This window comes from Penicillium citrinum (assembly GCF_028827155.1).
Source record: "Penicillium citrinum strain IBT 23319 chromosome Unknown utg000007l:1.0-2040159.0:1.0-2041076.0, whole genome shotgun sequence".
Lineage (NCBI taxonomy): Eukaryota > Fungi > Ascomycota > Eurotiomycetes > Eurotiales > Aspergillaceae > Penicillium > Penicillium citrinum.
Genome location: NW_026622692.1, coordinates 1,021,305 through 1,046,612, shown reverse-complemented (window position 1 = coordinate 1,046,612; position 25,308 = coordinate 1,021,305). Strand labels below are relative to the sequence as shown.

The 25,308-nt window shown below is 48.4% G+C and overlaps 13 protein-coding genes across 13 annotated transcripts; 5 read left to right on the top strand and 8 right to left on the bottom strand.

The window, feature by feature from the left end:
- Positions 1–181: 181 nt before the first annotated feature.
- Positions 182–2,590, bottom strand: N7469_008054 (uncharacterized protein; the record flags this gene model as incomplete). The annotated part of the gene is made up of 1 exon (XM_056646972.1): positions 182–2,590. One exon carries the CDS (start codon positions 2,588–2,590, stop codon positions 182–184), a length of 2,409 nt encoding a protein of 802 aa, XP_056498523.1.
- A 1,439-nt stretch (positions 2,591–4,029) lies between these two features.
- On the top strand, positions 4,030–5,542 carry N7469_008053 (uncharacterized protein; the record flags this gene model as incomplete). Its single annotated transcript, XM_056646971.1, has 2 exons — positions 4,030–4,518; positions 4,574–5,542. The coding sequence occupies 2 exons, from the start codon at positions 4,030–4,032 to the stop codon at positions 5,540–5,542; spliced, it is 1,458 nt and encodes a 485-aa protein (XP_056498522.1).
- A 629-nt stretch (positions 5,543–6,171) lies between these two features.
- N7469_008052 (ATP-grasp domain-containing protein) lies at positions 6,172–7,134 on the top strand (the record flags this gene model as incomplete). Its single annotated transcript, XM_056646970.1, has 1 exon — positions 6,172–7,134. The coding sequence occupies one exon, from the start codon at positions 6,172–6,174 to the stop codon at positions 7,132–7,134; it is 963 nt and encodes a 320-aa protein (XP_056498521.1).
- A 336-nt stretch (positions 7,135–7,470) lies between these two features.
- N7469_008051 (flavin reductase family protein) lies at positions 7,471–8,432 on the bottom strand (the record flags this gene model as incomplete). The annotated part of the gene is made up of 2 exons (XM_056646969.1): positions 7,471–8,324; positions 8,387–8,432. The coding sequence occupies 2 exons, from the start codon at positions 8,430–8,432 to the stop codon at positions 7,471–7,473; spliced, it is 900 nt and encodes a 299-aa protein (XP_056498520.1).
- A 345-nt stretch (positions 8,433–8,777) lies between these two features.
- Positions 8,778–9,326, top strand: N7469_008050 (mitochondrial 54S ribosomal protein bL31m; the record flags this gene model as incomplete). The annotated part of the gene is made up of 1 exon (XM_056646968.1): positions 8,778–9,326. The coding sequence occupies one exon, from the start codon at positions 8,778–8,780 to the stop codon at positions 9,324–9,326; it is 549 nt and encodes a 182-aa protein (XP_056498519.1).
- Positions 9,327–9,771: 445 nt separating this feature from the next.
- Positions 9,772–11,462, bottom strand: N7469_008049 (response regulator; the record flags this gene model as incomplete). The annotated part of the gene is made up of 2 exons (XM_056646967.1): positions 9,772–10,434; positions 10,458–11,462. The coding sequence occupies 2 exons, from the start codon at positions 11,460–11,462 to the stop codon at positions 9,772–9,774; spliced, it is 1,668 nt and encodes a 555-aa protein (XP_056498518.1).
- Positions 11,463–11,511: 49 nt separating this feature from the next.
- Positions 11,512–11,979, bottom strand: N7469_008048 (uncharacterized protein). Its single transcript, XM_056646966.1, has 2 exons — positions 11,697–11,979; positions 11,512–11,675 (listed from the first exon to the last, which is right to left on the bottom strand). Exon 1 carries the CDS (start codon positions 11,972–11,974, stop codon positions 11,807–11,809), a length of 168 nt encoding a protein of 55 aa, XP_056498517.1. The 5' UTR covers positions 11,975–11,979; the 3' UTR covers positions 11,512–11,675; positions 11,697–11,806.
- A 591-nt stretch (positions 11,980–12,570) lies between these two features.
- On the bottom strand, positions 12,571–13,598 carry N7469_008047 (uncharacterized protein; the record flags this gene model as incomplete). The annotated part of the gene is made up of 4 exons (XM_056646965.1): positions 12,571–12,962; positions 13,040–13,233; positions 13,289–13,433; positions 13,490–13,598. The coding sequence occupies 4 exons, from the start codon at positions 13,596–13,598 to the stop codon at positions 12,571–12,573; spliced, it is 840 nt and encodes a 279-aa protein (XP_056498516.1).
- A 1,151-nt stretch (positions 13,599–14,749) lies between these two features.
- N7469_008046 (sorting nexin 1) lies at positions 14,750–16,771 on the bottom strand (the record flags this gene model as incomplete). Its single annotated transcript, XM_056646964.1, has 7 exons — positions 14,750–14,917; positions 14,976–15,578; positions 15,639–16,019; positions 16,080–16,445; positions 16,522–16,559; positions 16,625–16,684; positions 16,738–16,771. The coding sequence occupies 7 exons, from the start codon at positions 16,769–16,771 to the stop codon at positions 14,750–14,752; spliced, it is 1,650 nt and encodes a 549-aa protein (XP_056498515.1).
- Positions 16,772–17,292: 521 nt separating this feature from the next.
- Positions 17,293–18,171, bottom strand: mde1 (methylthioribulose 1-phosphate dehydratase MDE1; the record flags this gene model as incomplete). Its single annotated transcript, XM_056646963.1, has 3 exons — positions 17,293–17,404; positions 17,475–17,950; positions 18,025–18,171. 3 exons carry the CDS (start codon positions 18,169–18,171, stop codon positions 17,293–17,295), a joined length of 735 nt encoding a protein of 244 aa, XP_056498514.1.
- A 641-nt stretch (positions 18,172–18,812) lies between these two features.
- clxA (calnexin) lies at positions 18,813–20,653 on the top strand (the record flags this gene model as incomplete). The annotated part of the gene is made up of 3 exons (XM_056646962.1): positions 18,813–18,941; positions 18,992–19,405; positions 19,508–20,653. 3 exons carry the CDS (start codon positions 18,813–18,815, stop codon positions 20,651–20,653), a joined length of 1,689 nt encoding a protein of 562 aa, XP_056498513.1.
- An 803-nt stretch (positions 20,654–21,456) lies between these two features.
- N7469_008043 (CoA-acylating methylmalonate-semialdehyde dehydrogenase) lies at positions 21,457–23,277 on the top strand (the record flags this gene model as incomplete). The annotated part of the gene is made up of 2 exons (XM_056646961.1): positions 21,457–22,165; positions 22,223–23,277. 2 exons carry the CDS (start codon positions 21,457–21,459, stop codon positions 23,275–23,277), a joined length of 1,764 nt encoding a protein of 587 aa, XP_056498512.1.
- A 653-nt stretch (positions 23,278–23,930) lies between these two features.
- Positions 23,931–24,911, bottom strand: N7469_008042 (uncharacterized protein; the record flags this gene model as incomplete). The annotated part of the gene is made up of 4 exons (XM_056646960.1): positions 23,931–24,053; positions 24,126–24,587; positions 24,725–24,766; positions 24,858–24,911. The coding sequence occupies 4 exons, from the start codon at positions 24,909–24,911 to the stop codon at positions 23,931–23,933; spliced, it is 681 nt and encodes a 226-aa protein (XP_056498511.1).
- Between the last annotated feature and the right edge of the window lie 397 nt (positions 24,912–25,308).

Sequence of the window (25,308 nt, the reverse complement as noted above, 5' to 3'; positions counted from 1 at the left end):
GTAGAGCAGCATGCCTGAAACAAGTTGAAGTTTACCTAAATCGACGTCGAATCTACATTTTACTTCATGCGTAGACTAATACTCGTATATATTGCTATCTTTTGATATAAATATGGGCTTGTCCGCGGGTCAACCTTTCGCAGATCTCCAAAGATGATACCAAGTGACCGAGGGAAAACTATCACGGCGGGAGAAGTTGAGCGTCACCGGTGCGTTGCGAAGGGTTTCTCCGATTTCCACGCTCTTTGGCATAGAATTCTGATGAGATTAATCGAATCATCCGGCGATCGGTCTTCTTCGAAGGCGTACGTGGTACTTTTGTTGCCAACAAGAATCGTGTTGGAATCATGTAGGTTGGGAGGGAGATGGCCAGAGTTTCTTTTATCTGTTTGACTTTTCGTGAGGAGATATGATCTAGCCTTGCGTCTTTTAGAGCCACTTCGCCTGTGTCGGAATTATCTGGATGATCGCTGAGGTATAAAAATGCAGCCAAGCAGGGATCTTCCTTGCCATTGACGACCCCGAGTAGATCCACCACGATGGTGTCTTTGGATGTAAGAGATTTTCTGGCAAGATGCTCGACTTCACTCACATCAATGCGGCACCCGTCGAGTTTGACAATGGTATCCTTGCGCCCGATGTACTCAATCAAGCCATTGTGCGTCCATCGCCCGAGGTCGCCCGATCGATAGAGGCGAGGAAGTTCTCGGTTAGGATGAAGCTCGCTCATCCATAATGGGATTCGGTCCATCATACCAGCTGGCTTTGTTCGATCAGCTGCTTGGTGATCTTGATCTAGGTAGCCTCTGGAAAGATGATGCCCTTCAATCACGACTTCGCCAACCGCGCCGATGGGCATTAACTTGTCCGGGCACAGGGGGTCAATAATCCAAATTGCTCCACTAGAGGAACGTCCGATAGTAGTAGGTGAGCTGTATGGCTCATATACATTGTCGTTGTAGGCACAACACACTGCGGCCTCACCCATGCCATATTGGTTGACCACTTTCGTCGAGCTGCCAGCCCAGTGATTCAGAAGATCTTTTGTAAGGGGTTCGCCGCCAATACATAGTGTCTTCAAATTCTTCATCGCATCTGGGTTTACTTTGATAGCCACGGTGGGCGTGAGGAAGGTGATATTAGCGTCGAGTAAGTTGATGTTATCGGCGAGATCTTGCACGGTCTTCATTGGGCCTGGTACGCAGCAACAACCACCTGATAGCAGAGGAGTCAGGAATTCAATATTGCTGATATCAAATGCATAGTCGTCATAATGCAGATATCTGGTGTCCTCGCCCAAACGAAAGTTTCTGATGTAGTCATTGATAGCAAATGCATAAGACCTGTGTTCTTGCACGATGGCCTTGGGCTTGCCGGTACTTCCTGAGGTGAAAAGTACCGTACAAGCGTTGGATGGCTGAACGAGCGGCAATGAGACCGGCGGAGACGGCACAGGAAGAGCCTCTAGCCATTCACGGGTGACCACTACGACAGTTTCGATTGTATCGTGGAATGTATCCGCAAAGAACGGATCACTCAACATGACTTTTGCTTTGGTGCGCTGGACCACTGAATCTAGATATGCTGGTGGATTGCTTGAGTGAATCGAAATATACGCTCCTCCTGCACGCAAGATAGCCAATCGAGCGACGATGGCCCACGTTGACTTCTGAAAGCTACTTAGCACAAAGGTTTCAGGCCGTACGTTCAAGCAAACGAGATGATGCGCCAGACGCAGAGATAGGTCGTTTAGGTCTTCATATGTCAAGTCACCGTCGAATGATCTGACAGCGAGCTTTTTCGGGTGTCGGTGGCAATTTTGCACGATCAAATCGTGTAGACAATTCATACTAGGGGGCGAGACATCGTTTGTCAGGGCCTTGATGATCCTCTTGTGATGTTCCGAGCAGTAATCTATGTCTGCTATCTTCATATTTGTTGGGCAAGCTATGATCTGCCGAAGGACGTGTTGAAATGTCCACAACATGCTGTCATTCAATTGCTTGAATACATCCCCTGGTCTGTTAACCATGGCACTCAACTGGTCATTGTTCTCAATAATAACAAGCTGAATGGCAGAAATATGGCACAATGTCAGACAGTAGATGCAAAATTTGATGACTTCAGAACTTACTTCTAGCCTTTCGCCGAGGAACGGCACCGGTGTCAAAGGACGATTTGGGTTGGTAATATACCTGAGTGATGCAGTGCAAATAGTGCGAGAGTGGGGAAGCTGAGATTCAGAGCCTGTCAACTTTTCATTTTCTTGGGATTGTAACGTTTTCACCAGAGAAGCTACATCCCAGTCTGGATCTACTCGCACGGTATAGGTGGATGAGTGTTCGGACTGTGCGATCGTTCCTCTATCATAGCTTAAGTTTATGACATCCTCAGGCTCGAAGCAGCGAAGCGTAAGAATCCAAGCTGCTTTCAAGACAGTCGAATCTGTGACTGAACGAAAAGCAGCCGATTCTTGTTCCAGGGGCCAGCTTTGGCTTGATTCAAGTGTAACAACATTTCTCAGAGAGTCGATTGAATCCGTAGGAGAATGAATATATAAATTACTGGGCTCCACTAAGCCTGGAGCCATTCTTGTCATTGGGGAGGAAATAAGAAGCTGTTCAGGGTGTACAAGAAGTGATTGTACTGCCAGTGCTCATCTGTGGGTACGGTTAGGAAGACTCAATACCCTGGAGTGCGATCATAAAAAATTGACACAACAATTTACACATTGGCCAGTCACTGATGGATACTGACCGCAAGGAGACTTGAAAGAGCCCTTGGGCATTCCTGGGCTTTACGAATAGTATGCAGTGTATTTGAACGAATACCGCTTGTATATGCACATGTATGGATGTACAGCAGCAGTACTGTACGCATGACGCGTAAATTTCCATCACACAGCTATGTAGAAATACATTGGACCCAACTATTGGTAGTGTACGGAGTTACAGTTTACACATTGTCACCTCAAGATGACGAGGCAATCTTGTAATTTGCAAACTTGAGCTCAATTGTTTCAAAGCAAGTGAAACTGAAACCACAAAGCAGGAAACCTGCGCGAAAAGATGAACTGTTGCCTTGTGCGTCGTATCTAAGACTGTGCTAAACCAAAAAAGTGCATACATGCAGTTTCTTGACAAAGTCTAAAAAGGCGATACCATGTTCATCATGCACGAAGATAGGTCAGATCACACCTTTCGAAAGCCTTGAGACATGATGCGAACAGGTCGTATCAACACGTGGGGATCCAGAGACGTGCAAAACGAGCCATGCCCAGGTTTTGTGGGGCGTAGGCCTTGTTTTTGTTGATATACTGTATGTATGTACAGCATGTTAAATTGAGGAGCTGAACATGTGGAGTCCGGGAACATCTTGCACGAAACTTGGAAACTTGTATCTACTCCGCAGTATCATGGCAAATGATATTGAACCCTTGTGGGGCGATTCGATTGCTAATCGACAGCTCCGAAGTTTAATCAATCTTTGAATTCTGCCTATTACACTATTAGGACAATGTCATTGTTTGAAGCTTTTTACACATATTGTTGGCTAGACGATGCCAGAAGTCATCAATCTTGGTACGTACTTTCTAGAGTGCGAAGTACTCTAAGCTTCCATTAGGGTGAATAAATGAACTGAAATGGAATAATTATCATGAATGATGAATGCCGAGTCAAACACAATGTTTTCATAGATCCACAAGTTCGCGTAGAACCTGCATGTCGATCATGGCTCTGAAATCATACTTACATCTTGTATACAGCTTACGAGTGCATGAAGGGGGCTGGAAATATGCTGCCGACCTTGGAAGGGAGCAAGTAAACAAATCACAACGTGCAATGTTCATTCTGCTCGCATAGCCGAACGCAACTTTCAGGGCCTAGGCTGTTCGAATAATACGGAAGCGACAGATGTCAAAACAGGCCAGAAATGAATGATTTGGGGGGGTATTCTATTCTGTGCCAGTAAACTCCGGCTTCATTTTTCCCAGCAGAAGGGCCATTCCTTCTAGTTAATATCTGCAGAATGACTGTCACTGTAAAGTCCCCCTCAAATGGACATCGCACGGCAGAGGCCCCTCTAGATCATGATTTTCACAACGCCTGGGGCGCTATATACTCCAACAACGCCTTCATCAAAGATGATCGCGCTCGGCAGGTGTGGGAAGAATACGCCGTGAACCCCATGAGAGTTGAGCAGCAGTATCACCTACTGTTGAATGAGTACACCGACCAGTTTCGGTCTTTTTTTAAGGGTTATTGGCCCAATACATTCCATGCGCATGTCAGTGACGTGCTCAATCCTACCACTATCGCCAGTATCATCCTCCATGCTGCATCAACATGCCCCTTGGTGGTAGAAGATCCAGCATTATCACCATTGCTGAAAGATGATCCGGAGCCAGAAAGGCTTCAGCAATTTGTTTGGAATCTGTTAGGCTGGAGTGAGACTCATATCAAAACACCGACGTTGGCCATCGTCGATGGAATCTATGGCAGCGGTTATGGTCCCCTAGTAAGACTTTCTTCAAAACCTAACCTCTTTTCGTCAGAGATACTAAACGATATAGGCACATTCGTCCGATGAGTGGGAATACAGGATTCTCGGATCAGGTCTTGAATCATTTTATATAGGCCGAGGCGACTTTGTCTCGGAAGAGAAATTGGTGAAGAAGCTCATTGAGGCAAAACAAAGTGGCTGTGTTGCAGTTGTCTGTGACCTAGTCAATGCATCAGATGGGTCTATATTCCCTCCCGAATATTTTCGTCTTCTACGAATTTGCTGTGACAAGATACGCATATGTCTGCTCGTGGACGAGGCAATGACCGCGATCCGTTGCGGGGCACCTCTAGTCAGTAAAAGACCCGAATACTTCGAGGATGGCTCCAATCAGCCTGACATGATCGCTTTCGGTAAAGGCATGGGTGTCAGCGGTATTGCAATCAATTATGACGGCCTAATGATACGACGCATGGGTTATCAGAAAGAGGAACAAATCCGCCTGTCAATCTCCTTTTGGCGTGCGATGGTGACAAGGCCTATTGGGGTTCCTGTATTGATTGGGGCCTTGGGAACACTGAACGTGGCTGTTGCAGAGGATTGGCCAGCAAGAAGTGAGCAGATTGGAAAGGCCTTTCGGGATTTTATCACACGCCACGCAAAGAATGATACGCCTGGGAAAGAGAAGGAGATATGTCGTGGAATAGGAGCGTTCATCGCCATCCCGCGTGAAATGAACAACATGTTCAACGTCATGGCAGCTTTTCGTAGACAAGGTGCCTGGGCACGATGGATTCCGAAGCTCAACATGGCTGCTGCTGTTGATAGTGAAGCTATTGAGAGGTATCTCATTGGCTCTGATGCGAAATTGCTTCGACAAAAAATGTCAGAAGAAGCCGAGTATCTGGGGACAAAGCCGCTCTGGTGTTGTATTTGCGGGTTCGATCAGACAAAAGACGATTGGTGCCGAACTTGCTTCATAGCAAATTGTGGAACAGAGTCATGCGCAAAGGCCTTCAGCTCTCACCAGTGTCTATAGTACTGGCTGAAATAACTTGATTGATCACTTTGATCACCTTCAAGGCCCTCTTCAGTATGATCCAAATCCACATTTGAGCACCAGATGGGGTCAAAACAGAATCACAGAATCACATACCGTCTACAAAAGTATACAAATAGATCAGAGAGAAAAATGCTTGGCCGAGAAGTCTAAAAAGAGACGAGATTTAGAGAAGCTAGACGTAACAGTGATGAAAAGATCTAGAATCATAAACTCCTGGAGTTATGTAGATACTGAAGCCGCCTAGACAGCTTCTGCGCATAACGCAAAGACAGTAGACGTTGAATACTTCCCCAAAGCTCATACAGAATTGTCATTGGCTCCATACTATCTCTTACCAGTCTGTATAGCTCCCAAGGAGACATTTCTTGGAGCCTTAGGTGTCAACCCCCGATCCCAGCCTCTTCGCCGTGTCTTTCTCTCTTCTTCACCACACACACACACTCTCTCTCTTACACTTACACTTACACTTACATACACACTATCTCTTCCCACTACGAACCTCTTGAGGTGAATCCCCGTTGCCAGCTCCGTTATTCGAATTTGCTTATCTCATAGCAGAGCCGTCATTATTAGCATTGCTCAGCAAAGCTGATACTCGGAAGAAAATGAAACGCATATTATTCTTGACCACCGTTCCAGACCATGTCATTGAGAAATATGTTGCTATTGAGGGCTGGTCAAACATGATCTTACCGCGCCTTCTCTCTGAAAGGGGTGCATCGGTTACCATCAAACGATGGATGGACGAGGACATTCTTGCTTCCGTTTTAGATCACGACGTCGTTACATTTCTGTGGGCTGAAGGCTATATCCAACATCCCACTAAATTTTTGGAATTCCTCACACAATGTAAAGATAAGGTTGAGTCAATTAGCACATCTGCCAGCCGTCCCTGTATCGTGAACCCTATTGAACTAGTTCAATGGAACATGGACAAGAGGTATCTTCTTGAGATGCAAGACGCCGGCTTCGACATACCGAAGACTGAGATAATTGAAGCGCAGCAGTTTGGCCATTCCTCGGCATTACACCAACGACTTCGCGAGTTTCAATTAGTTGGACGTGTTGTGCTCAAGCCAGCGATTTCTGCAAGCTCCACCAACACCAGACTGATCCAGGATATCTCTGTTCTCTCAGCTGAGGATATCGTATATCTAGAGATGTGTATCGAAGGCGGTCTTGGTAGCTCTTTAGTCGTTCAGCAATTTGAGCCATCTATCACCGAAGGTGAATACTCATTCACATTCGTTGGTGAGACCCTGACTCATGCGGTTCTGAAAACGCCTTGCGGCGGCGACTTTCGCTGCCAGTCCGAATATGGAGGGCAACTTCGTCATATACCTATTGATGAAATCGAGAGTCCCACGTTGTCGATTGTCAATTCTATTTTTGCTATGCTCAGAGATAGATTTAGAAGTAGTTCGACAGGGAAAATGGGTTACGTGCGTGTTGATGGCTTGGTTACCAAAGATCGACCATTCATTGTAATGGAGATTGAAGCTATTGAGCCTCATCTCTACTTTGAGATTGGTGGCCATGATGAAATTCTCTCCTTCTTTTTGGAATAGACCATCTGCAATTGACTTCATCTACGCATAAATTCATGAACTTCATATACCCTTTGTTTCGATTATTACATCTGGAGACAATGACCTCTGCATGAAATTTTTCGCCATTTCACATCACGTTATGCCTTTATTCTAGTAGGTACAAATGCATGAAATGGGAAGCCCACACAAGGAAAGACAGGCATCTTTTCTGGGGTGGGCTTCTATAAGGTGGTACGTATTATATATAGTATGGTTGTCTCAATAGATATAATTACAAAATGTACCCTAACCCACCTAGGCAAGATAAAATAATATGTACAGCCCCAACCCAGTCTATCTATAATCTATATTCAATCAAATCTCAGAACCCATTTTCCAGAACCGCGTATTAGCATATGTTAAACACAAGTGGTCTGGCGAATGCTCATCACCTTGCTCAACTGAGCATGAAGCTCCAGGACACTCAATTGCGCGGACAACAGTACCCAAAACAATGGAGTGATCATGTACGTCAATCTTGCTTGGGTGGAGAGTGCATTCAAAGACAAAAGGGAAATCCACAATTTGATCAGGACTCTTACCACGCCGTCTCAATATCGGGAGTGGTCGTTCCTGGCTCGGGCCGTTGTCTCGGCTCGGGGTCAGAGCATTGAATTCAAAGTCCCCATGCCCACTCAACATGCTTGCCAACGTTGTGTTGCCCTTTGAGAAATCCCTCGCGAGTGTAGCAGTCGCCGGGCTGGGTGCTAGAAGGTGTACAAGGAAGCGGCCAGATGACAGGAGGGCATTCAAGGTTTCGGATGGACGACGAACATTAAAGGATATAACGGGGTGTGGGGTCAGAGTGACGGTGCTAAATGAGGAAACGGTCATGCCGCGGAAGGCAGTTGTGTCTGAAGGTGCGGAGGGGTCGGTTGCTGTGATGATTGCGACGGGGTATGGGACTCGGCGCATGAGGAGACGGACTGATTCTGATATTGAAGGTGTAGAGGTGGAGTGAAGAGTCGCGGACTGGGGTGAAGATTCATTGGATTGATTGCTGTCGCTTAAAGGGGTTTCCCTTGAAGCATGAGAAGCCTGGCTTTGGGAAGCTGTGGCATTGGTGAATTGTCGTTGGGATAGATGTTGACGGGGAAGTGATTGTTGTGTTTGAAGGATATGAGACGGCCGCCACGACCGGAATGCTAGGCCTTTGGGGTATAATAAATCTAATCGATTGTGTTAGTCTCATATTGAATAGGTTTTTAGACAGTAGAACCAATGAGCTTACCTCCGATGCATCTCCGCGTCGCAGCTGGTGCGAGCGATAGCTTCATTTTGCTGGATTGCCGTGTTTTTATACTCTCTGGTAATTCAGTGATGGCATGGGGGACCAAAAAGGTATCAATTTATTCAATCAATGCGTTTTCATGTCGTAGAGGTAGACTGCGAGCTATTGGCGTGACTGCGCAGTCGAAGAGGTGCTGCCCGCAAAAAATCCCCGTTTGGCTTACGTAAGGCGCGATAATAATTTGTCGTCGGAAGTTGTATAGCATCAACCCGCCGCATCTCCGCCCTCTACTCCTTAATTGCACCCCAGGATCATCCGCAGATACATCTAGGACCGATATTCTTGAGATACCTGGGACTGCCTTGTGTCGTTTGACACTACACTATCCATAATGTCCCTACACACTTCTCTTCGCCGTACTGCGGCCACTGTACAAAGCACAACATCCACCTTCTTGCCCAGCCAACTTCCAACTTCTCAATCCAAAGCCACAACCTTCGTCTGCTCTCAATGCCGTCACGCTACCCTTCTGCGCCGCCCGAAGCGTCCGTATACCTTTACTCAGCTCATTACCCTTACCGACGGCAGTGCTTTCACGCACCGCACCACTTCACCCGCCCCCGTCTACCGCTCCACCCGTGACACGCGCAATTCGCTGCTTTGGAACCCATCGAGCAGCAAACTCATGAATGTCGAGGATGACGAGGCTGGTCGTCTCGCTGCCTTCCGTGCGCGTTTCGGTCGCAGTTGGGATGCGAGTGCTCCTCCTGCGGACGCTCCAGCCGATGCTGCGCCAAAGGATGCCGCAGCAGCCAAGGCTAAGGAGGAGGCTGCCAAAGCCCGGGCTCAGGCCGAGCAAGAAGAAGAGGATAATTTGTTGGACTTGATCAGTTCGTTTGGTCAGGAGGAGAACACGGGCTCTGGAAAGAAGAAGAACTAAATGTGGAAACCGTGAGGATTTACATCTTGTGTGATTAGATTTGATTATGGCTCTTTTCTGGGCTGGGAGTTGGGATTTTTGCTCTCTGTGTCACTTGTTCTTGTATAATATACATATTTTTGCGACAATGCATGGATGCCGCTAGGTATTTTGTTCACTGGCCAGTCTTTGCTGATGCCTCAGTTTAATTGTACAGCCCTGTACAGACAGCCTTCAGTCTCTAACAGAAAGAGTTCCCCAAAGTTGTTCTATACTAGCTTCGTTCATAAATTGAATATATAAGTTCATCATGACTTCATGGTAGTATGTACACCAGAATAAATACTAATTACAAATCTTGTATATCGGATAAACAGGCATCTGCCAAGATTAGCTCAAGTCAAAGGATCTCAGACCATTGTAGCAGACCATTGTAGCAAAGAGAAGACCTAGGCTGTTTCAAACTCTAGAAAATATTCCGATATAGCATGGTCGAGTGGAGTGGCTTGAGCCCAACTGGCTTAACAAAATATTCGTCAGCTCCAGCCTCGCTGGCTGCCTTTCTGTCCGCTGGGCTGTCCTGACCAGTCATGAAGAATATGGAGCTGACACCCCATCCTTCTTGTTGTTCTTTTTGGCGAATTTTCTGTGTTGCTTCAATCCCTCCGCACACTGGCATCTGTTGGTCCTTGAAAATTAGTTCGATCCCAGGCTCATTGTCAGTATTGCATCGTGATTTATTTTCAGAAAATATCTCAAATGCTACTAAACCATTGGCTGCAGAAAGATACGGTAGTTTTCTCTTCTTGTAGTAGGTCTCCATGACACGAACATTTAACGCATTGTCATCGACAATCAAAACTAAAGGCCGTGGAGTGGTTGACTGTGCCTTCATAGCTATGCACAAATTCTTCGGTACGGGCAAAATCATTTCTGGCGGACATGTCAATGCGTTTGTTTCTGACAAAGATGGCTTAGAGTTTCGCCCAACGTGATGTTTGCACGCTTTTTCCAAGGCAAGATGAAGGGTCGAGGCTGTAAAAGGGCTCGTGACACAGATCACGTTGCTACCTATCTTTTCAACTTCTCGCAGATCCCTGGAAGTTGGCACAAGGCATATCGCAACTTTCTCAGGTGGATTTAGAGAAAGACTTTGTATTTTTCGGGGTCAGATGCGGCTTCCAAGATGAAAATGCAATCTTCTGAAGAATCCGATCGAACCAAGCCATTGAAAACAAGAAAGTTCTCGAAGGAGCGCAACATTAACGAGTCACCCTCTCTTGTCATGAAGAATCTAAAGGGTAGAGAGCTCTGCCCCATGATCATAGGCAATCGTTTGGGGCCTGTGGGAGTGCAATCACATCCGTTCACCCCAAAGATAGCTCGGAAATGAGAGCCTCGGTCAACCTGCGAAGTGATCAACTCAACTGAACCGGTCAAGAGTGACGCAAACTTTGAGGCGAGAGTAAGGCTGAGCCCAGCGCCTGGCGAGTGTGAGTCCACCTTTTCATAGGCATCAAAAATTCTTTGCTGGAAATCAGGGTGTATTCCACAATCAGTGTCTTCAACGTCGACGATCATCCGAATTGAACAGTGTCTATTGTAGTGGTAACCGATACCGTTCCCTGTCGCGTATTTTGAATGGCGTTGGTGATCAGTGGAAGGACAGCGTCTTGTAGAACCTGAAGGTCGGTGCGAAAAGACACAAGGCGATGATGAGTTGTGGACGAAAAATATTGATGTTGAATACCGTGCATCTCCCTGTATGAAATCGATGATTCCTCTTTGAAGCTCTTCCTCAAGCTCATTGATAGTGTGCGTACTGAACTTGCGTTCCGCCATGGCTATATCTACCCATTTGTTGAGGGTTATTAGGTTGTTAGTAAATGATGTCAGGTCATGTCCTGCCATTATGATGGTATTGATGTAGGTAAAAGGCCCGTCTGAATTGAAAGCCGAATTTGCGACTGAGGTCTGATTCGTGGAATGATTCAAACTCCTTGACTTAAACTCTTCCACCAGGAGTTCCACGGAGCCAAGATTCCATTTACCGGAGTCCTGAGTTGATGAGAGAAAGCTCGCATGAATTTCTCTTTTGCTTTCAATGCCTCTGTCAGGAGGTTTAAGTGCCACATCTGCGAGATAGTGTTGGCACATGCCTGAAAAAACCAGGGATCGGCATCGTCAAACACAAGATGGAAAGCCTTAGGATGTCACAAAAAGTATAGAAGATCCAGATATGCTTTCAAATGTAGCAGAGAGAATGCGCGCAGGTTTCTTCGTTGGAAGCGGTTTATGCTTGAAATTCTCTATGAGACCATGAAGGTAGGCCGTCTTGAAGGTCGGCGATTGGAATGGAGTGGTTCTCGTCTAACTCGACATGGGTTGCACTAGTAGATGATTGAGAACACCCCGAGTATAATACCACAGAACAGACAATCTGAGCCTTTCGTTTTCAGCTAGAAAGGCCCGCAAATATCGTTCGTTAAAGTAAGGCGGCTTTACAGGAGACACAGAGGGTCCGAAAGGGTCTGGGTGAGGATAGAATCTCTTTCGTATATCGTCAGACCATTTTCTAATTGGCCGATCGACATTTTGCTGATCGAAGACCGGACCAACCAGCTCTGGAAAAGGTGGAGGCGAACGGTTGGTTGACAGGATCGCATCATCCACTCTAGGGAAGAAAGATACCTAACGACCGCTGCGAGCCATTTCCAGGTGGTATGCAGGAGTTCTGGTAATATGGCGATCTGTCAGTCCTCTGAAATATAATATTGATGTCGAATTTAGCAGCAGAAAACAAAAAACATGCCTGGTTCTCGAACCGTCTCAAAACAGTTTGGAACGCACGTGATGCGGGGAACCCGAAACGTGGTTGACCACGCCGCAAGTTTCCAAGTTGGTATACATTCATGGTATTTCAATTCAGATATCTCGTGGCACAGCTCTATGTTAATATGGCCGAAAAACAATCCACTAACAGAGAACTCGGAAAGCGAAACAAGCAGGCTTACTCACAGCACTAGTTAGCCTCTGAATGAGTTGCCAATAGGTTTGGGCTTTTATCATTGCGAATGTCTCGTTAACAGGTATCTTCCCAATGTGATCAAATCAAATTCTATATTATTCGTGTATTAAAATCCCATTATACGGATAAGTATGGGATACTATCCCATACATGATAATCTACTAGTAGTAGATTATTAACAGTTGTAACTCCGGGTATTTTCCAAGTTCATTACATTCCAGCCCCAACAGAATCAACCTAACTCAGCTCATGCACCACAGTCGGCCGAAGCGCAGTCTGTTGTGACGAACCAATCTCGTGAACAGCGCTAGATTCAGATGACATCTCTGACGGTTGCATGGCAGAGCCCGTTTGAGATGCAGCCTGTGTTTGAGGCGGCATGCTATGACCGGACCAAGCTGGTTGGTTGGTCTCTTGGCTGGTCACAACGGGGGAATACTTTCCGAAGAGAGCCATTATCTTCTTCCGGAATATGAGTAGAAGAATAATAACAATAGCTGCTGCGCATCCAACGACAATTCCGGCGATGGCTCCCCCTGAAATTTCGCTGCTCGAATCACTCGATCCGCTGGTTGATGTTGGCTTAGGGCTTGAGCTGGTGCGTGTTGCGTGGTGGTGAGTTGTGGTATCTAAATCGCCCAGAAAAAAGACCCATTTAGTATCGCTTCGTAGTAAAAACACGATCTGAGGAATACTGAAGACTAACCTGTTGTGGCAGATATAGATGCGGTAGCGGTCACCTCAGGCGCTGCAGTGGAGGAAGCGAAACGAGCTGGGAGACTCCGATAAATGCTGTCGGCGCCCCATCCAATTAAACAACCATACTTCAGAATCGCTTCGCTGCCATCTGCGCCCTCCGTTGGAAAAATTTTGTATGCGCTGCAGGAATACGATGTCGGACTGTGTCGTTTAGAATATGATTCGGAATGAATGTATGAGTCGATATTATACATACCATCCTGCTTGCAGATTATCTTCGTATAACAATGTTGACCCATCGCATCCTGTGGCCATGGGGATAGAAGTTGAGGGATTGTAGCAGTCCCCATATGTGCTACTGGTGTAAAAGGTCTCCGTAGTTCCGCAAACAATGGGCTCGGCTAAGGCAAGTTAGTCATGACTGTTCTGCTTTATAGGGCATAGGACTGGCACTGACGAGTTGTTTGGAGATACCATCCCTCAAAGTTGTCGCCAGTGCTATATTCCGAGGCGACAAACGTTGTGGTGGCCGCGGTAGTTGCTGCATCCGCAGGTTTCGGTGACATGGCGAGTGATTGGTGTCCAAAGGACCAGTATCTCAATCCAGAACTTAAACTGCGTAGGGCTGCCGATAGGTCGCAAGAATAGAGGTGAAATCTCAATTGGGTATTGAAAAGTGTAAATAGAAACAAAAGCCTGAACTCCCTTAATCACACAGCCACTAAGTCCAGGAAGAGTAAGTGAGCACTGGGGCTGTTTTCATGGGGCCATTGGCGGGAAATACGGTCTGAGCCACATAGTAAAAGCATCAAGGGACGCTAGATAGATAGGCGAATTCGCCATGGCTAGATAGAAGTGCTTGTGGGCTCGATACTCGCGCTATCATGTTTGAGACCATGTGGAACGTGTTGACCTAAAATCTCACGTTCGCATCGACCCAATCATGAATACAGCTTTCCTCTTGAAGGGATCCACTAGGGCCGCATTACCGTGAAGATCTAGCCCCAGTGAAGGTTAGCGTTCCTCAAATATCAAGATGGTGGAGATTTGCTCGTTGACAAGCCGGCCTATTCCCGGAGTGGCCTCAAGGAGAGTTGACATAGCTGCGCCTTTGGGGGCTAACGTGCCTATACAAAGGCAAGCGCTGCAAATGAAAAAGGTGCGCTTCGGAGAAATACCTAGACATGTGAGATGTTCAATGCAATCTCTGCTTTGCAATGCCTCGATCCCGAACTGATAGGGCAACATTCATCGTAAGCATAGAGAATGGCAAAAGGCACGCGGAGCCGCAACCGTCATGGCCAGCATTTTGCTTATTGGGCCTTGTTTTTGCGGTTTTGTGCTTGCAAACGCCCTTCTGCAGACTGCTGGAATAGCTCGATACTTTATGAATTGGAAGAAAGCCCACGAAAATCGGTCTTTCATCTACGTTGGAACTGCCATGCACACAGAAGACTGTTTGGCACAGTGGGTACTATCACGGTGTCCCAAGTACAAAGTCACCTTAAAAAAAACGATCATGGTATTGAGATGGATACGCCGGGGCACAAATTCAAGGAGAGGCGCAACTCCATGGCAGACGATAGGATCATTGAATTGTAATATGAAAAGTAGAGGACTGGGGAAAAAGGCCGAGCAGAAGATCCAAACGGGGCTACAATGTTGCTGGATAATACATGGAGAGACGTGGAAGTCGGGATATAAGGGTCAAAAGTTATCAGGCGGTTCCCTCAGCTCCAAGTGAAGCTTCGGTTTCGGTATTCGTTGCAGGAGACTCTTGTGTGGCAGCATCAGCTGCAGCACCCTCCGGGAGAGGCACGTAATAAGGGATACCATCTTCTCCGGCATCTAGTTGCAAGAGGAAAGTCTCCCAGAGCTCAATTAACTACAAAGATAAATTCATTAGCAGCAAGTTAGCGAAGGAATAATATAGCATTACTTACCTCCTTTTGAGCCTCCACGGCACTTTCAAGAAATGTTTCCACTCCAGACTTGAAGTCCTCGACCTTCTCCTTCTCGAATCGCTGGAGCTCATTGCGCATTAGGCGTCCCATATCCTCAAATAGTAGACGGGTTTGGTGGACTTTCCGTTCTGCGTCGGCCACATCCGCATTTATTTGGTTTAGGCGATCCTGCTGTGTCTTTCCCTGTCGAAGAAGCTTGTCCTGCGTATTCTTGCGCTTCTGTAGATCCGATTCAGCAGCGTGCCAGCTGTGGAAAGCTTTCTGTCTTTGAGAGAAGGCAGTTTTCACACTGCCAATCAGACGAATGTATTCATCAATGGTAATACCGAGTGTCAGGACATCTTGCTGGGCCTGACGATCATACAATTCTCTTATCCGTAACTGTAGGTCCGAGAGTCCCTCCAGGGGAGCGGAAAGGGCTGGGGAGAGCTCAACAGCTGAGAGGGCATGAAGAGAACTGGAGAAGTCGCCCGCGGCTTCAGCAAGTCCTTTGCGTTGCATTACCACCGTATCCATAGATTTCATCAACGCTTTTAATTGGTTCTCAAGGGCATCCAAGTAAATTTTGCGGTCGTGGAACCACTATTCGCAGGTCAATTGGGGTGGACGTCTTTTTTTTTCCGATAGGAAATTTTTACTTACGTCGTCATGTTCCACAAATTTCCCTCCGCTACCAACATTAATTCCGAAAGAACTGAACATACCCTTGCTTTGACCCAGGTCAGGCTCTCGGTTCTCCTTGTTCTTTACGTCGACATTGAAGGCCTCACTTTCGAGGAAGATCTTCAAGTCAGCATCATGCTGAAGAATTGGATGTCCCGCAATCTTGTTCAGCATCCGCTCCAGCGCGGCTCTCCGTGACTCAACAAAGTTGGTATCAAAGCGGCCCACCGCTTGCTTCTCAGGCGGGGGAGCAACGACTACTCCGGGATTGTTGTTATGCAGGGAGTTATAAAGCCAAAGGAAATCACGGTATCGACGACTGACAGCGAATTCAGGCTGACGGTACCCCTTTGAAGTTGTCTATCGAATGAATGAGTTTCTGGTGTATTACGTTTCGCATTGCGGGGCACGGGGCAATACCTTTGTCCGAACTTGATAAACAATGTGACTACTTGTTAGATCTCCAACTTTGTGCGGATCACCAACACTGATGTCGAAAGTCGGCTTCGCAGCTTGTTCAATGCTAACACTTGGCTGCGTCTGGCGCTTAAGTCCCTCTACTTCAGAGGGTGGTTGCACAGGCGGGGGTCCTCGAAAGCCGGCTGCATCGCCTTCCATATTTCCAGATTCCACCAGGCCGGTTCCACCAAATGCTGGAGGGAAGGTGGTAGGGGGTGGGGGGCTGCGGGATTCTTTCTGGGGAGGAGCCGGAGCCTCATCGATGGGAGTCGCGCTTGTCTCGGCTGGAGCTTCACCGAGTGGTCCAAGGGGGGTCAACGGTATCATCTACAGCTTCAAGTCGAGTCGCTTGTGCACTGATCTTGCGGTTGCCTCGTGGCCCGCGACGACCCGGCGTACGGACCTCGCCGCCACCGATGGTTGATGTGGGCTGGGCAGGAGCTGCAAGAAGCGGGGGATTAGTGAGAAGCCCAGGAAAGCATAAATATAGCTAAGAAGATACATACAGCTTTCAGGAAGGTCGGACTTCGGAGCAGTCGGGCTAGTTGTAGAGCGCGAGGGTTCATCTGTAATTTGGATTAGAGCGCAATCTGGAAGAGCTGTGATTGTGACTGCCTACCACCCCAAGGGGAGTCGCCTGTATCGAGATCCATAGTTATCGGAGCGGTATGGATAAAGCGAATGGAGTAGAGGGGACGGTGATAATTAAATCAGAAAGTTGCGCATCAATGTTCAATGGGAGCTTGGAGGGGAGACATGCAAGTGGGAAGCTGGCAGCAGTTGGAATGGTGGAGGATCCGCGGCCCTTAGTCACTCACGGGATCTCCAAACCCCCCTAAGGTAGTCCGGGGCAGCTTTCTCTTCTCCATCTACTCTAATTGCCAACTCTCAACAGTCTGAGCCTCGCTGTTCTGTATTTCAAGTACTTTGATTGCGGAGAAATTCTGTTGAAAGAAGGGGCATGATTATTTACGACCACCCCTTCTACTATCTGAAATCCCTCTGCTGTTTTCTGTCTTATACATCCCCTCCGTTTCTACAAACTAGGAAAAACAAACAACATTCATACGTCACATCATTTCTCGTGACACCACATCTATATCATCTCACATAGCGTCTTGTTCATCAATTGTAAGGGAACCTCAGCAAGGTTCGTACTATGATCCGATTGGATCTATTTGACCCAAGGAAGGCCGAGCTTGTGCATCTCGACGGCAAGCTGGAATAGATAATCTAACGACTCGCATTGTGTCTTTGCCTTTGCGACATTATCACCCCAGACATAACTAATAAGCACACGTTAGCGGATAATTGCGATGAAACAGAAGGCAATTTGCAGCACATGTTTCGACTTACATTCCATGTCTCCGCACGAGCACAGCATAGGTGTCGGGGTACTTGTTCATCGCGGCCTCCAGGCCACTGGTCAAGTCCTCCTCGAACGCTGTGTTATCGATGATGGGGATGCTCAGGGTATCGTGATATCCCAGCATACCCTTCCCCTTGCCCTTAGGAATACCCTTGATCTGTTCAATATTGCTAATCTCAAAGCAGGCATCAGGACCCTTCTCCCGCTCAACCAGTAGGGTTACCAAGACAGCCCATTGAGAGTGTGTATGGATGCAGCAGCCCGCACCGTGCTCAAAGGCAGTAAGGAATAGTGGAGTACAAGCAGATGGGTTCAGCTTGAGAGGTTTGCGGATATAGTTGCGCTCGGTGGCGGGATACTTTGCGGTGGGCCATTGAATGACGAAAATGTTTTCGGACTTCATGAGCTCTTTTTGAACTCCAGATGGCGCAATAAAGATGTGGTCGCCATGACGGATGGAAGTCTACCTTGGAGTCAGTAGGTGATCCCTTCTACTCAGTTGAACGATTCCCCGCTTTCGCGAAAGAAGAGACTTACACCACCGCCAGTTCCAGTGACCCAGCCCCAATTGTAGAATTTCCGGCACAGCTCTGGGATTAGGTTGGCCGGGTGATCAGGATCGGAAGACTGCACGAGGTGGTCATTGTTCGCGACAGGCGCAACGGTCTGATCAGCGCCGCACATGGTTGAAAGTAAGCTCGGTGGGATGAATGTCTCGGGTTGGCCAGGTCAAAGGGGGCTTTGTAAGGGTTACAGCTGTAGAGCAGTTCTAGAAAGGAGTAATCCTAAGTAAGAACAAGGCGAACAATTTGCGCACCAGGGTTGATACTATGGGCAATTAGATTGAGATGCTGGGCGAATCCCGAAGAAAAGCACTGAAAAGAATTGATCCGCGCTATCGCGCAATCCAATAAATCTTCCCGGGCGGGGAATCTACAGCTCCGCGCATACAAGCAAATACTAGTAGACTGCAGCATTTTAAGAACTTCTACAATACCAATGGTAGAACATTGAATAGAATTTAAAATAATTTAGTCAATTGACTTCAGATACCAAGAGCAATGACAGTATATTAATTTCCCCAATCAATTGCAAATCCAAGGCTTTGTTCAAGTTCTGCAGTATAATCGAAGGCGATCGAAGGGCGTACCTGGCCGTCGACTAGTCCCGATTGGGACTTGCTGAAGAGGCCACCTGGACCTTCGCCATTTCAACTGCGAATATATAACCTCCGCTTCTCCTCTTTTTCCACAACTTCCGCCCCCCCCTTCTTCCCCCCCGGTCTTTGTGCGCTTCTTTTCCCTTTCCTCCGCCTGTTGTTCATCATGCGTTTCGACGCCGCTTTCACAGCTCTGGTCTCCTCGGCCTCTCTCATGGGCTATGCCCATGCGGAGGAGGCGGAAGCTGCTGCTGCTGCTGATGCTACTTCCGCCATTGAGCGGCCCACCTTCACTGTATGTCTTGTCGCATTAGTCTCCACATTTCTGTTCTAACTTTCTTTCAGCCGACTTCCCTAAAAGCTCCTTTCCTGGAGCAGTTCACCGATGACTGGGAGAAGCGTTGGCAACCATCCCACGCGAAGAAGGATGACCCCAAGTCGGAGGAGGACTGGGCCTACGTCGGCGAGTGGTCCGTCGAGGAACCCACCACCTTCAAGGGTATCGATGGTGACAAGGGTTTGGTTGTGAAGAACGCTGCCGCTCACCACGCCATCTCCGCCAAGTTCCCCAAGAAGATTGACAACAAGGGCAAGACCTTGGTGGTGCAGTATGAGGTCAAGCCCCAGAACTCTCTGGTCTGCGGTGGTGCCTACCTTAAGCTCCTCCAGGAGAACAAGAAGCTCCACCAGGAGGAGTTCTCCAACGCTACCCCCTACGTGATCATGTTTGGTCCCGACAAGTGCGGTGCCACCAACAAGGTATGATTACCATTGACCTCGCAACGATCAATATCATTCTGGTTTCATATCCATGAATGAGTGTTCCGAGTCGGTCGGTACTAACCAATCTGTGATTTTTAGGTTCACTTCATCTTCCGTCACAAGAACCCCAAGACCGGCGAGTACGAGGAGAAGCACCTGAAGACTCCCCCCGTGGCCCGCACTAACAAGGTCACCTCCCTCTACACTCTGATCGTCAAGCCCGATCAGACCTTCGAGATCCTGATCAACGGCGAGTCCGTGAAGGAGGGCAGCCTTCTGGAGGATTTCAACCCTCCCGTCAACCCTGAGAAGGAGATCGATGACCCCAAGGACAAGAAGCCCGCCGACTGGGTCGATGAGGTCCAGATCCCTGACCCCGAGGCTACCAAGCCTGAGGACTGGGACGAGGAGGCACCTTATGAGATTGTCGATGAGGAGGCCGAGCAGCCCGAGGACTGGCTCGAGGATGAGCCTACTAGCATTCCCGACCCCGAGGCCGAGAAGCCCGAGGACTGGGATGATGAGGAGGATGGCGACTGGGTTGCCCCCACTGTTCCTAACCCCAAGTGTGCCGATGTTTCTGGCTGCGGCGAGTGGACTCGTCCTCTGAAGAAGAACCCCGAATACAAGGGCAAGTGGTCTGCTCCTCTGATCGATAACCCTGCTTACAAGGGCGTCTGGGCTCCTCGCAAGATTGCCAACCCTGCCTACTTCGAGGACAAGACTCCCGCCAACCTGGAGCCCATGGGTGCCATTGGTTTTGAGATCTGGACCATGCAAAATGATATCCTGTTTGACAACATCTACATTGGTCACTCCGTTGAGGATGCCGAGGCTCTTCGCAAGGAGACCTTCGATGTTAAGCACCCTATCGAGGAGGCTGAGGAGGAGGCCTCCAAGCCCAAGACTGAAGATAAGCCTGAGACCGGTACCACTGTCACCTTCCAGGAGGACCCTGTCACTTTCGTCCGTCAAAAGGTCGACTTCTTCGTGAACCTGGCCAAGGAGGATCCCGTCAACGCCGTGAAGACCGTTCCCGAGGTTGCTGGTGGTCTCGTTGCTTTGCTTCTGACCTCGATCCTGGTCATTGTTGGTGCCATTGGCTCCAGCAGCCCAGCTCCCGCTAACAAGGGCAAGAAGCCCGCTAGCAGTGGCAAGGAGAAGGCCAGTGAGGCTAGCAGCTCCGCTGCTGACACCGGCAAGAGCGGTGCCACCAAGCGCAACACCCGCTCGTCCGCTGAGTAAAATCGCGGCTAAAGACGAAAAGAAGCAAGTCCCCTTTCCCCTAACTGCATGCCATTGAGCATTGAATTTGATTTACCGCGTTGATTCCCTATTTTTTTTTTTGTTGGCCAATGTAGCAATACTCTCTAGGTTAGTCAGAGATCCACTTCAGAACGGAAGTTCGATATGCTTTTCCTCTACTATAAACCCTTCACAACATGGAATATCGTAAACGTAACTTACCGAAGAAGTGGCCATTATATATGATCATGACTTGGCCGATGTAATTTCTACTCATGCTATACATCTCCAAGGCTAGCAGTACGACTGAGTGCTCTCAACGTGGCCAATAGAAACGACTAACTACAGAAGTGCTCATTCTATCTGCAATATAGAGTAGGTGGAGCAAACAGCTCCCCCAGTTACCCGCACTTTCTCCTCGGAATGCCATTCCCCAATCGTGCACGACGCGAGGGCTGCTGCGATTGCGGCCAGGCTCGGCGACAACAAATAGTGCTGTGTACGTTCTGATTGGTTTAAATCGCCGAGATGTAGCTTATCTCGCGCAAAGACCTGCTTAAAACATCCGCCCAAACTTGGGGGAAGGCGGTCAGGGGTTAAAGCGGTTGACCTCGGGCTACCTCCCGAGAAATCGGAGGGGAAACTGGGGTAACCATCGGTCTTTATATATCATCACAAGTACCATCTCGCCACTATTCTTACACCTCATCCCCTCGACCTGTGTTTCATCCTCTTTTCTTCTCCCTGATATTCTCTTACTCTCTAATATCTTTCCTATTTATCGACCTCTTCCTACTACCATCATGGCCGCCCGCCGGTCTATCGCCCGTACTATCCCCGCTCTCCGCTCCGCTCCCCGCACGCCCTTAGTCGCCAGAGCATCTGCTCGATCTCTCACATCTTCGGCCCCAATTGCGCGTGTAAACTCGCAGCTCTCTGTCTCGACTCCTGTGGCCATGTCTGCCACACGCAGACTCCATGCTACCGCCAGACAGTTGGTTCAGGCCACTACCTCGGCTGCGTCTACGGCTACCGAATACCCGACTGACCACAAGCCCATCGCCAACCCTATCGACACCACCAACTTCCTTGATAATGAGTTTGTGACTTCCAAGGCCTCGACTTGGATTGATCTTCACGACCCGGCTACCAATAACCTGGTTACTCGTGTTCCCCAAAGCACTGATGAGGAGTTACAAGCCGCAGTTAAGTCGGCCGAGAAGGCCTTCCCTGCCTGGAAGGCTACCAGTATTATGGCGAGACAGCAGATTATGTTCAAGTTTACCAACCTGATTCGTGATAACTGGGACCGTCTGGCTGCATCTATTACCTTGGAGCAGGGTAAGACTTTCGCCGATGCTCGTGGTGACGTCCTCCGTGGTCTGCAGGTTGCCGAGACTGCTTGCGGTATCACAACTCAAATGACCGGTGAGGTTCTGGAGGTGGCAAAGGATATGGAAACCCGTAGCTACCGTGAGCCTCTTGGTGTCGTGGCTGCTATCTGCCCTTTCAGTAAGTGTTTCACACGCAGATCTTTCCAATAGGTTCATGTACTGATTGTTCGTAAAGACTTCCCTGCTATGATTCCCCTATGGTGCATCCCCATTGCTACCATCACTGGTAACTGCCTAGTCATGAAGCCCTCCGAGCGTGATCCCGGTGCTGCTATGATCCTTGCTGAGCTGGCTAAGGAGGCTGGCTTCCCTCCCGGTGTTATCAACATTGTGCACGGCTCTGCCCGCACTGTGGATTTCATTCTCGATGAGCCTGCCATCAAGGCCATCAGCTTCGTCGGCAGCAACCGTGCCGGTGAGTATATCTACACTCGCGGTTCTGCCAATGGCAAGCGTGTCCAGGCCAACCTGGGCGCTAAGAACCACGCCGCTGTGCTGCCCGACTGCAACAAGAACCAGAGTCTAAACGCTATTGTCGGTGCCGCTTTCGGTGCTGCTGGCCAGCGCTGTATGGCTCTGAGCACTGCTGTTATGGTCGGAGAGACCAAGGAGTGGCTGCCCGAGATTGCTGAACGTGCCAAGGCCCTCAGTGTTAACGGTGGCTTCGAAGAGGGTGCCGACCTGGGCCCTGTTATCAGCCCCGAGAGCAAGAAGCGTATTGAGGACCTAATTGCTAGTGCTGAGGCTGAGGGTGCCACTATTCTTCTCGATGGCCGCAACTATAAGCCTGCAAACTACCCCAACGGCAACTTCGTCGGACCTACCATCATCACCAACGTCACCCCTGACATGACCTGCTACAAGGAGGAGATCTTCGGCCCTGTTCTCGTTTGCGTGAACGCTGAGACCCTGGATGATGCTATCGACATTATCAATGCCAATGAGTACGGTAATGGTGCCGCCGTCTTCACCCGCTCTGGCTCAACTGCCTCCAAGTTTCAGAAGGAGATCGAAGCCGGTCAACTCGGTATCAACGTTCCTATCCCTGTGCCTCTGCCCATGTTCTCCTTCACCGGTAACAAGAAGAGTATCGCCGGTGGTGGTGCCAACACTTTCTATGGCAAGCCCGGTCTTCAATTCTACACTCAACAGAAGACTGTGACCAGTTTCTGGAAGGCCGAGGATGCGACTAGCACCAAGGCCAGCGTTGTGATGCCCACCCACTCTTAAAGCATTGGATGCCCCTCACCTATTACATTCCTCCTGTCTATCATGATTATGCCGTTTTATTTCCCCTAGCTCATCCGCAACATTGTGGCCATTGAGCCGTCGCAATGAAAATTTTGCCCTGTCATATTCCCCTAACTGGATTTTACATATTTCTTTGATCACCAATAAGTGTGTTTTAATACTTGGTGAAATTGATACATCAAATTTATAGATCAAGTTTGTATTTCTTCCATATACCATTTCTTCGGGTCTATCTATCCCAGATAGGAACATCAGCAATCAATGTTTGCTTTGGATTAGAAAATCAAATTTTGGATCTTATTTTGCTATCGCGACTAAACTAATGTAGTTTAGTAGCAACATGTCAGTCGAGTATTTTTTTCACATGCTTAATACTAATTACAGTAAGAACCTTTCCTGTATCCTTCAATGTAAGCTTAGAGTCATCTTTGTCTCGTTGAATTGTCACAGAGCTAGCCTCATCTGCTCAGCTCTATCCGCGAGCTACAACCCAGATATATGCACGGTGTATCTACTGGATCTTTACGACGAGGAGAGAATCTTTCGGCTTCGACATCGATTTGTTTAACGTGTCTATAAGATTGGGGCGCAACGCTAAAAGCCCGGAATTTCCTTTTAAGTTCAACTTCTCCTTACTCAGCGCGACGCGCCTCGAAGGTGTACACCAGGCGAGCAAGTTCAAGCTTGCCATCCTTGGTGACGGCAACACGGCGAGAGTGACGACGCTCACCATTAACAAGCTCAAAGCCCCAAACCTATTGGAGATTAGCTGTGCTCCTAGGTCCAAAAAGAGACGGTATAAAAGGAGTATTTAGGTTAAAGCTTACCTGCTCAGCAGTCCAGCCATTGTCCTTGCTCTCGACAAAGCTTTGCACGAACAGACCCTCGCCTTCGCCAAACTCTTCGCCCTCCTCGTCAATGATGAATCCATCGCTAGCAGAGCCATCCGCCAGGACCTCACCGCGGAGGAACTTTTGCACCTTAGCATCATCTTCGGGGTTGCCAACCTTAGTCTGAACATCCACAGCAGGGCGGACCTTGCCGTCCTCGCCCTTGGCGCCACGGAAATGACGCGATTTGCCAGAGAGCGCGCCAAAGATGTTGTCCACATGCTCGCGAGCGGTCCAGTCTAAAGTGCGCACTTCCTTAGATCCAGTAATTCCACCAGTGATGACCTGCTCGACGTCGATGTGGTACACCTTAGGATTGGCTGAGTCCGCATATTCGTGGATATGCAGGGTTACAGTGGCATAGGGGAGAGCCTTGCGAAGGAACCAGCCGACGCCTTGCTATTCGGGTGTCAGCGGATGTCTTTGTTTGTTTAGGTTACCCCTGAGCCCCTGCCTGTATCCATGCAAAAGGGTCCAATGGGGCTGGAGTGTTGGTCAAGTACCATGAGGAGACCAGAAAGCTATCGTGTACTTACCAGAGCGAGAATGGGGTCTGTGGGGCTGGACAGTGTTGCGTCCTGTTATATGGAGACCAGGTTAGCGACTGGCTGATTCTCTTGAAGGTGTTCGGAGATGTTCAGAAGATATTTTGTCATGCTGAGAACATACCATGACCCACTGTCCGTTGAGGTTCTTGACCGTGATATCGGCGGGAGCAGCCATATTGTTGATGAAATGCGGGGTGATGGCGGGGTAGTAGTATAAGTAGGTCTTCTTTAGTATTGCAGATGGTGCAATTGCTCGAATTGAAGCAAATTTATTACAGAAGAAGGAATTGAGGTTGTTAATAAATAATTGGAGTCGGAATTGCCTTGTCTCGGTTGATTGTCCCGCTATATACTCTTGTTGGTTGCGCCTTCTTTTGCATGTGCTCCTTCCCGAGGCTCGTGCTTAACACGTGCTTTTGCTGACTCATATCGACATCATCTTTCTGCTTGATCGCCTTGTGGTTTCACCGCCTTAATGCCCTTGTGCCTTAATGACCCGCATTAATGCCTAAGGCCACTATGTTTAATGAGAGCTCGACTTTCCAAACGTGGAATTCATTGTTGACGATTTC

Coding starts and splice junctions, on each gene's coding strand:
- N7469_008048 (XM_056646966.1), bottom strand. CDS start 11,974: ATGATGCGATCCTGTCAACCAACCGTTCGCCTCCACCTTTTCCAGAGC.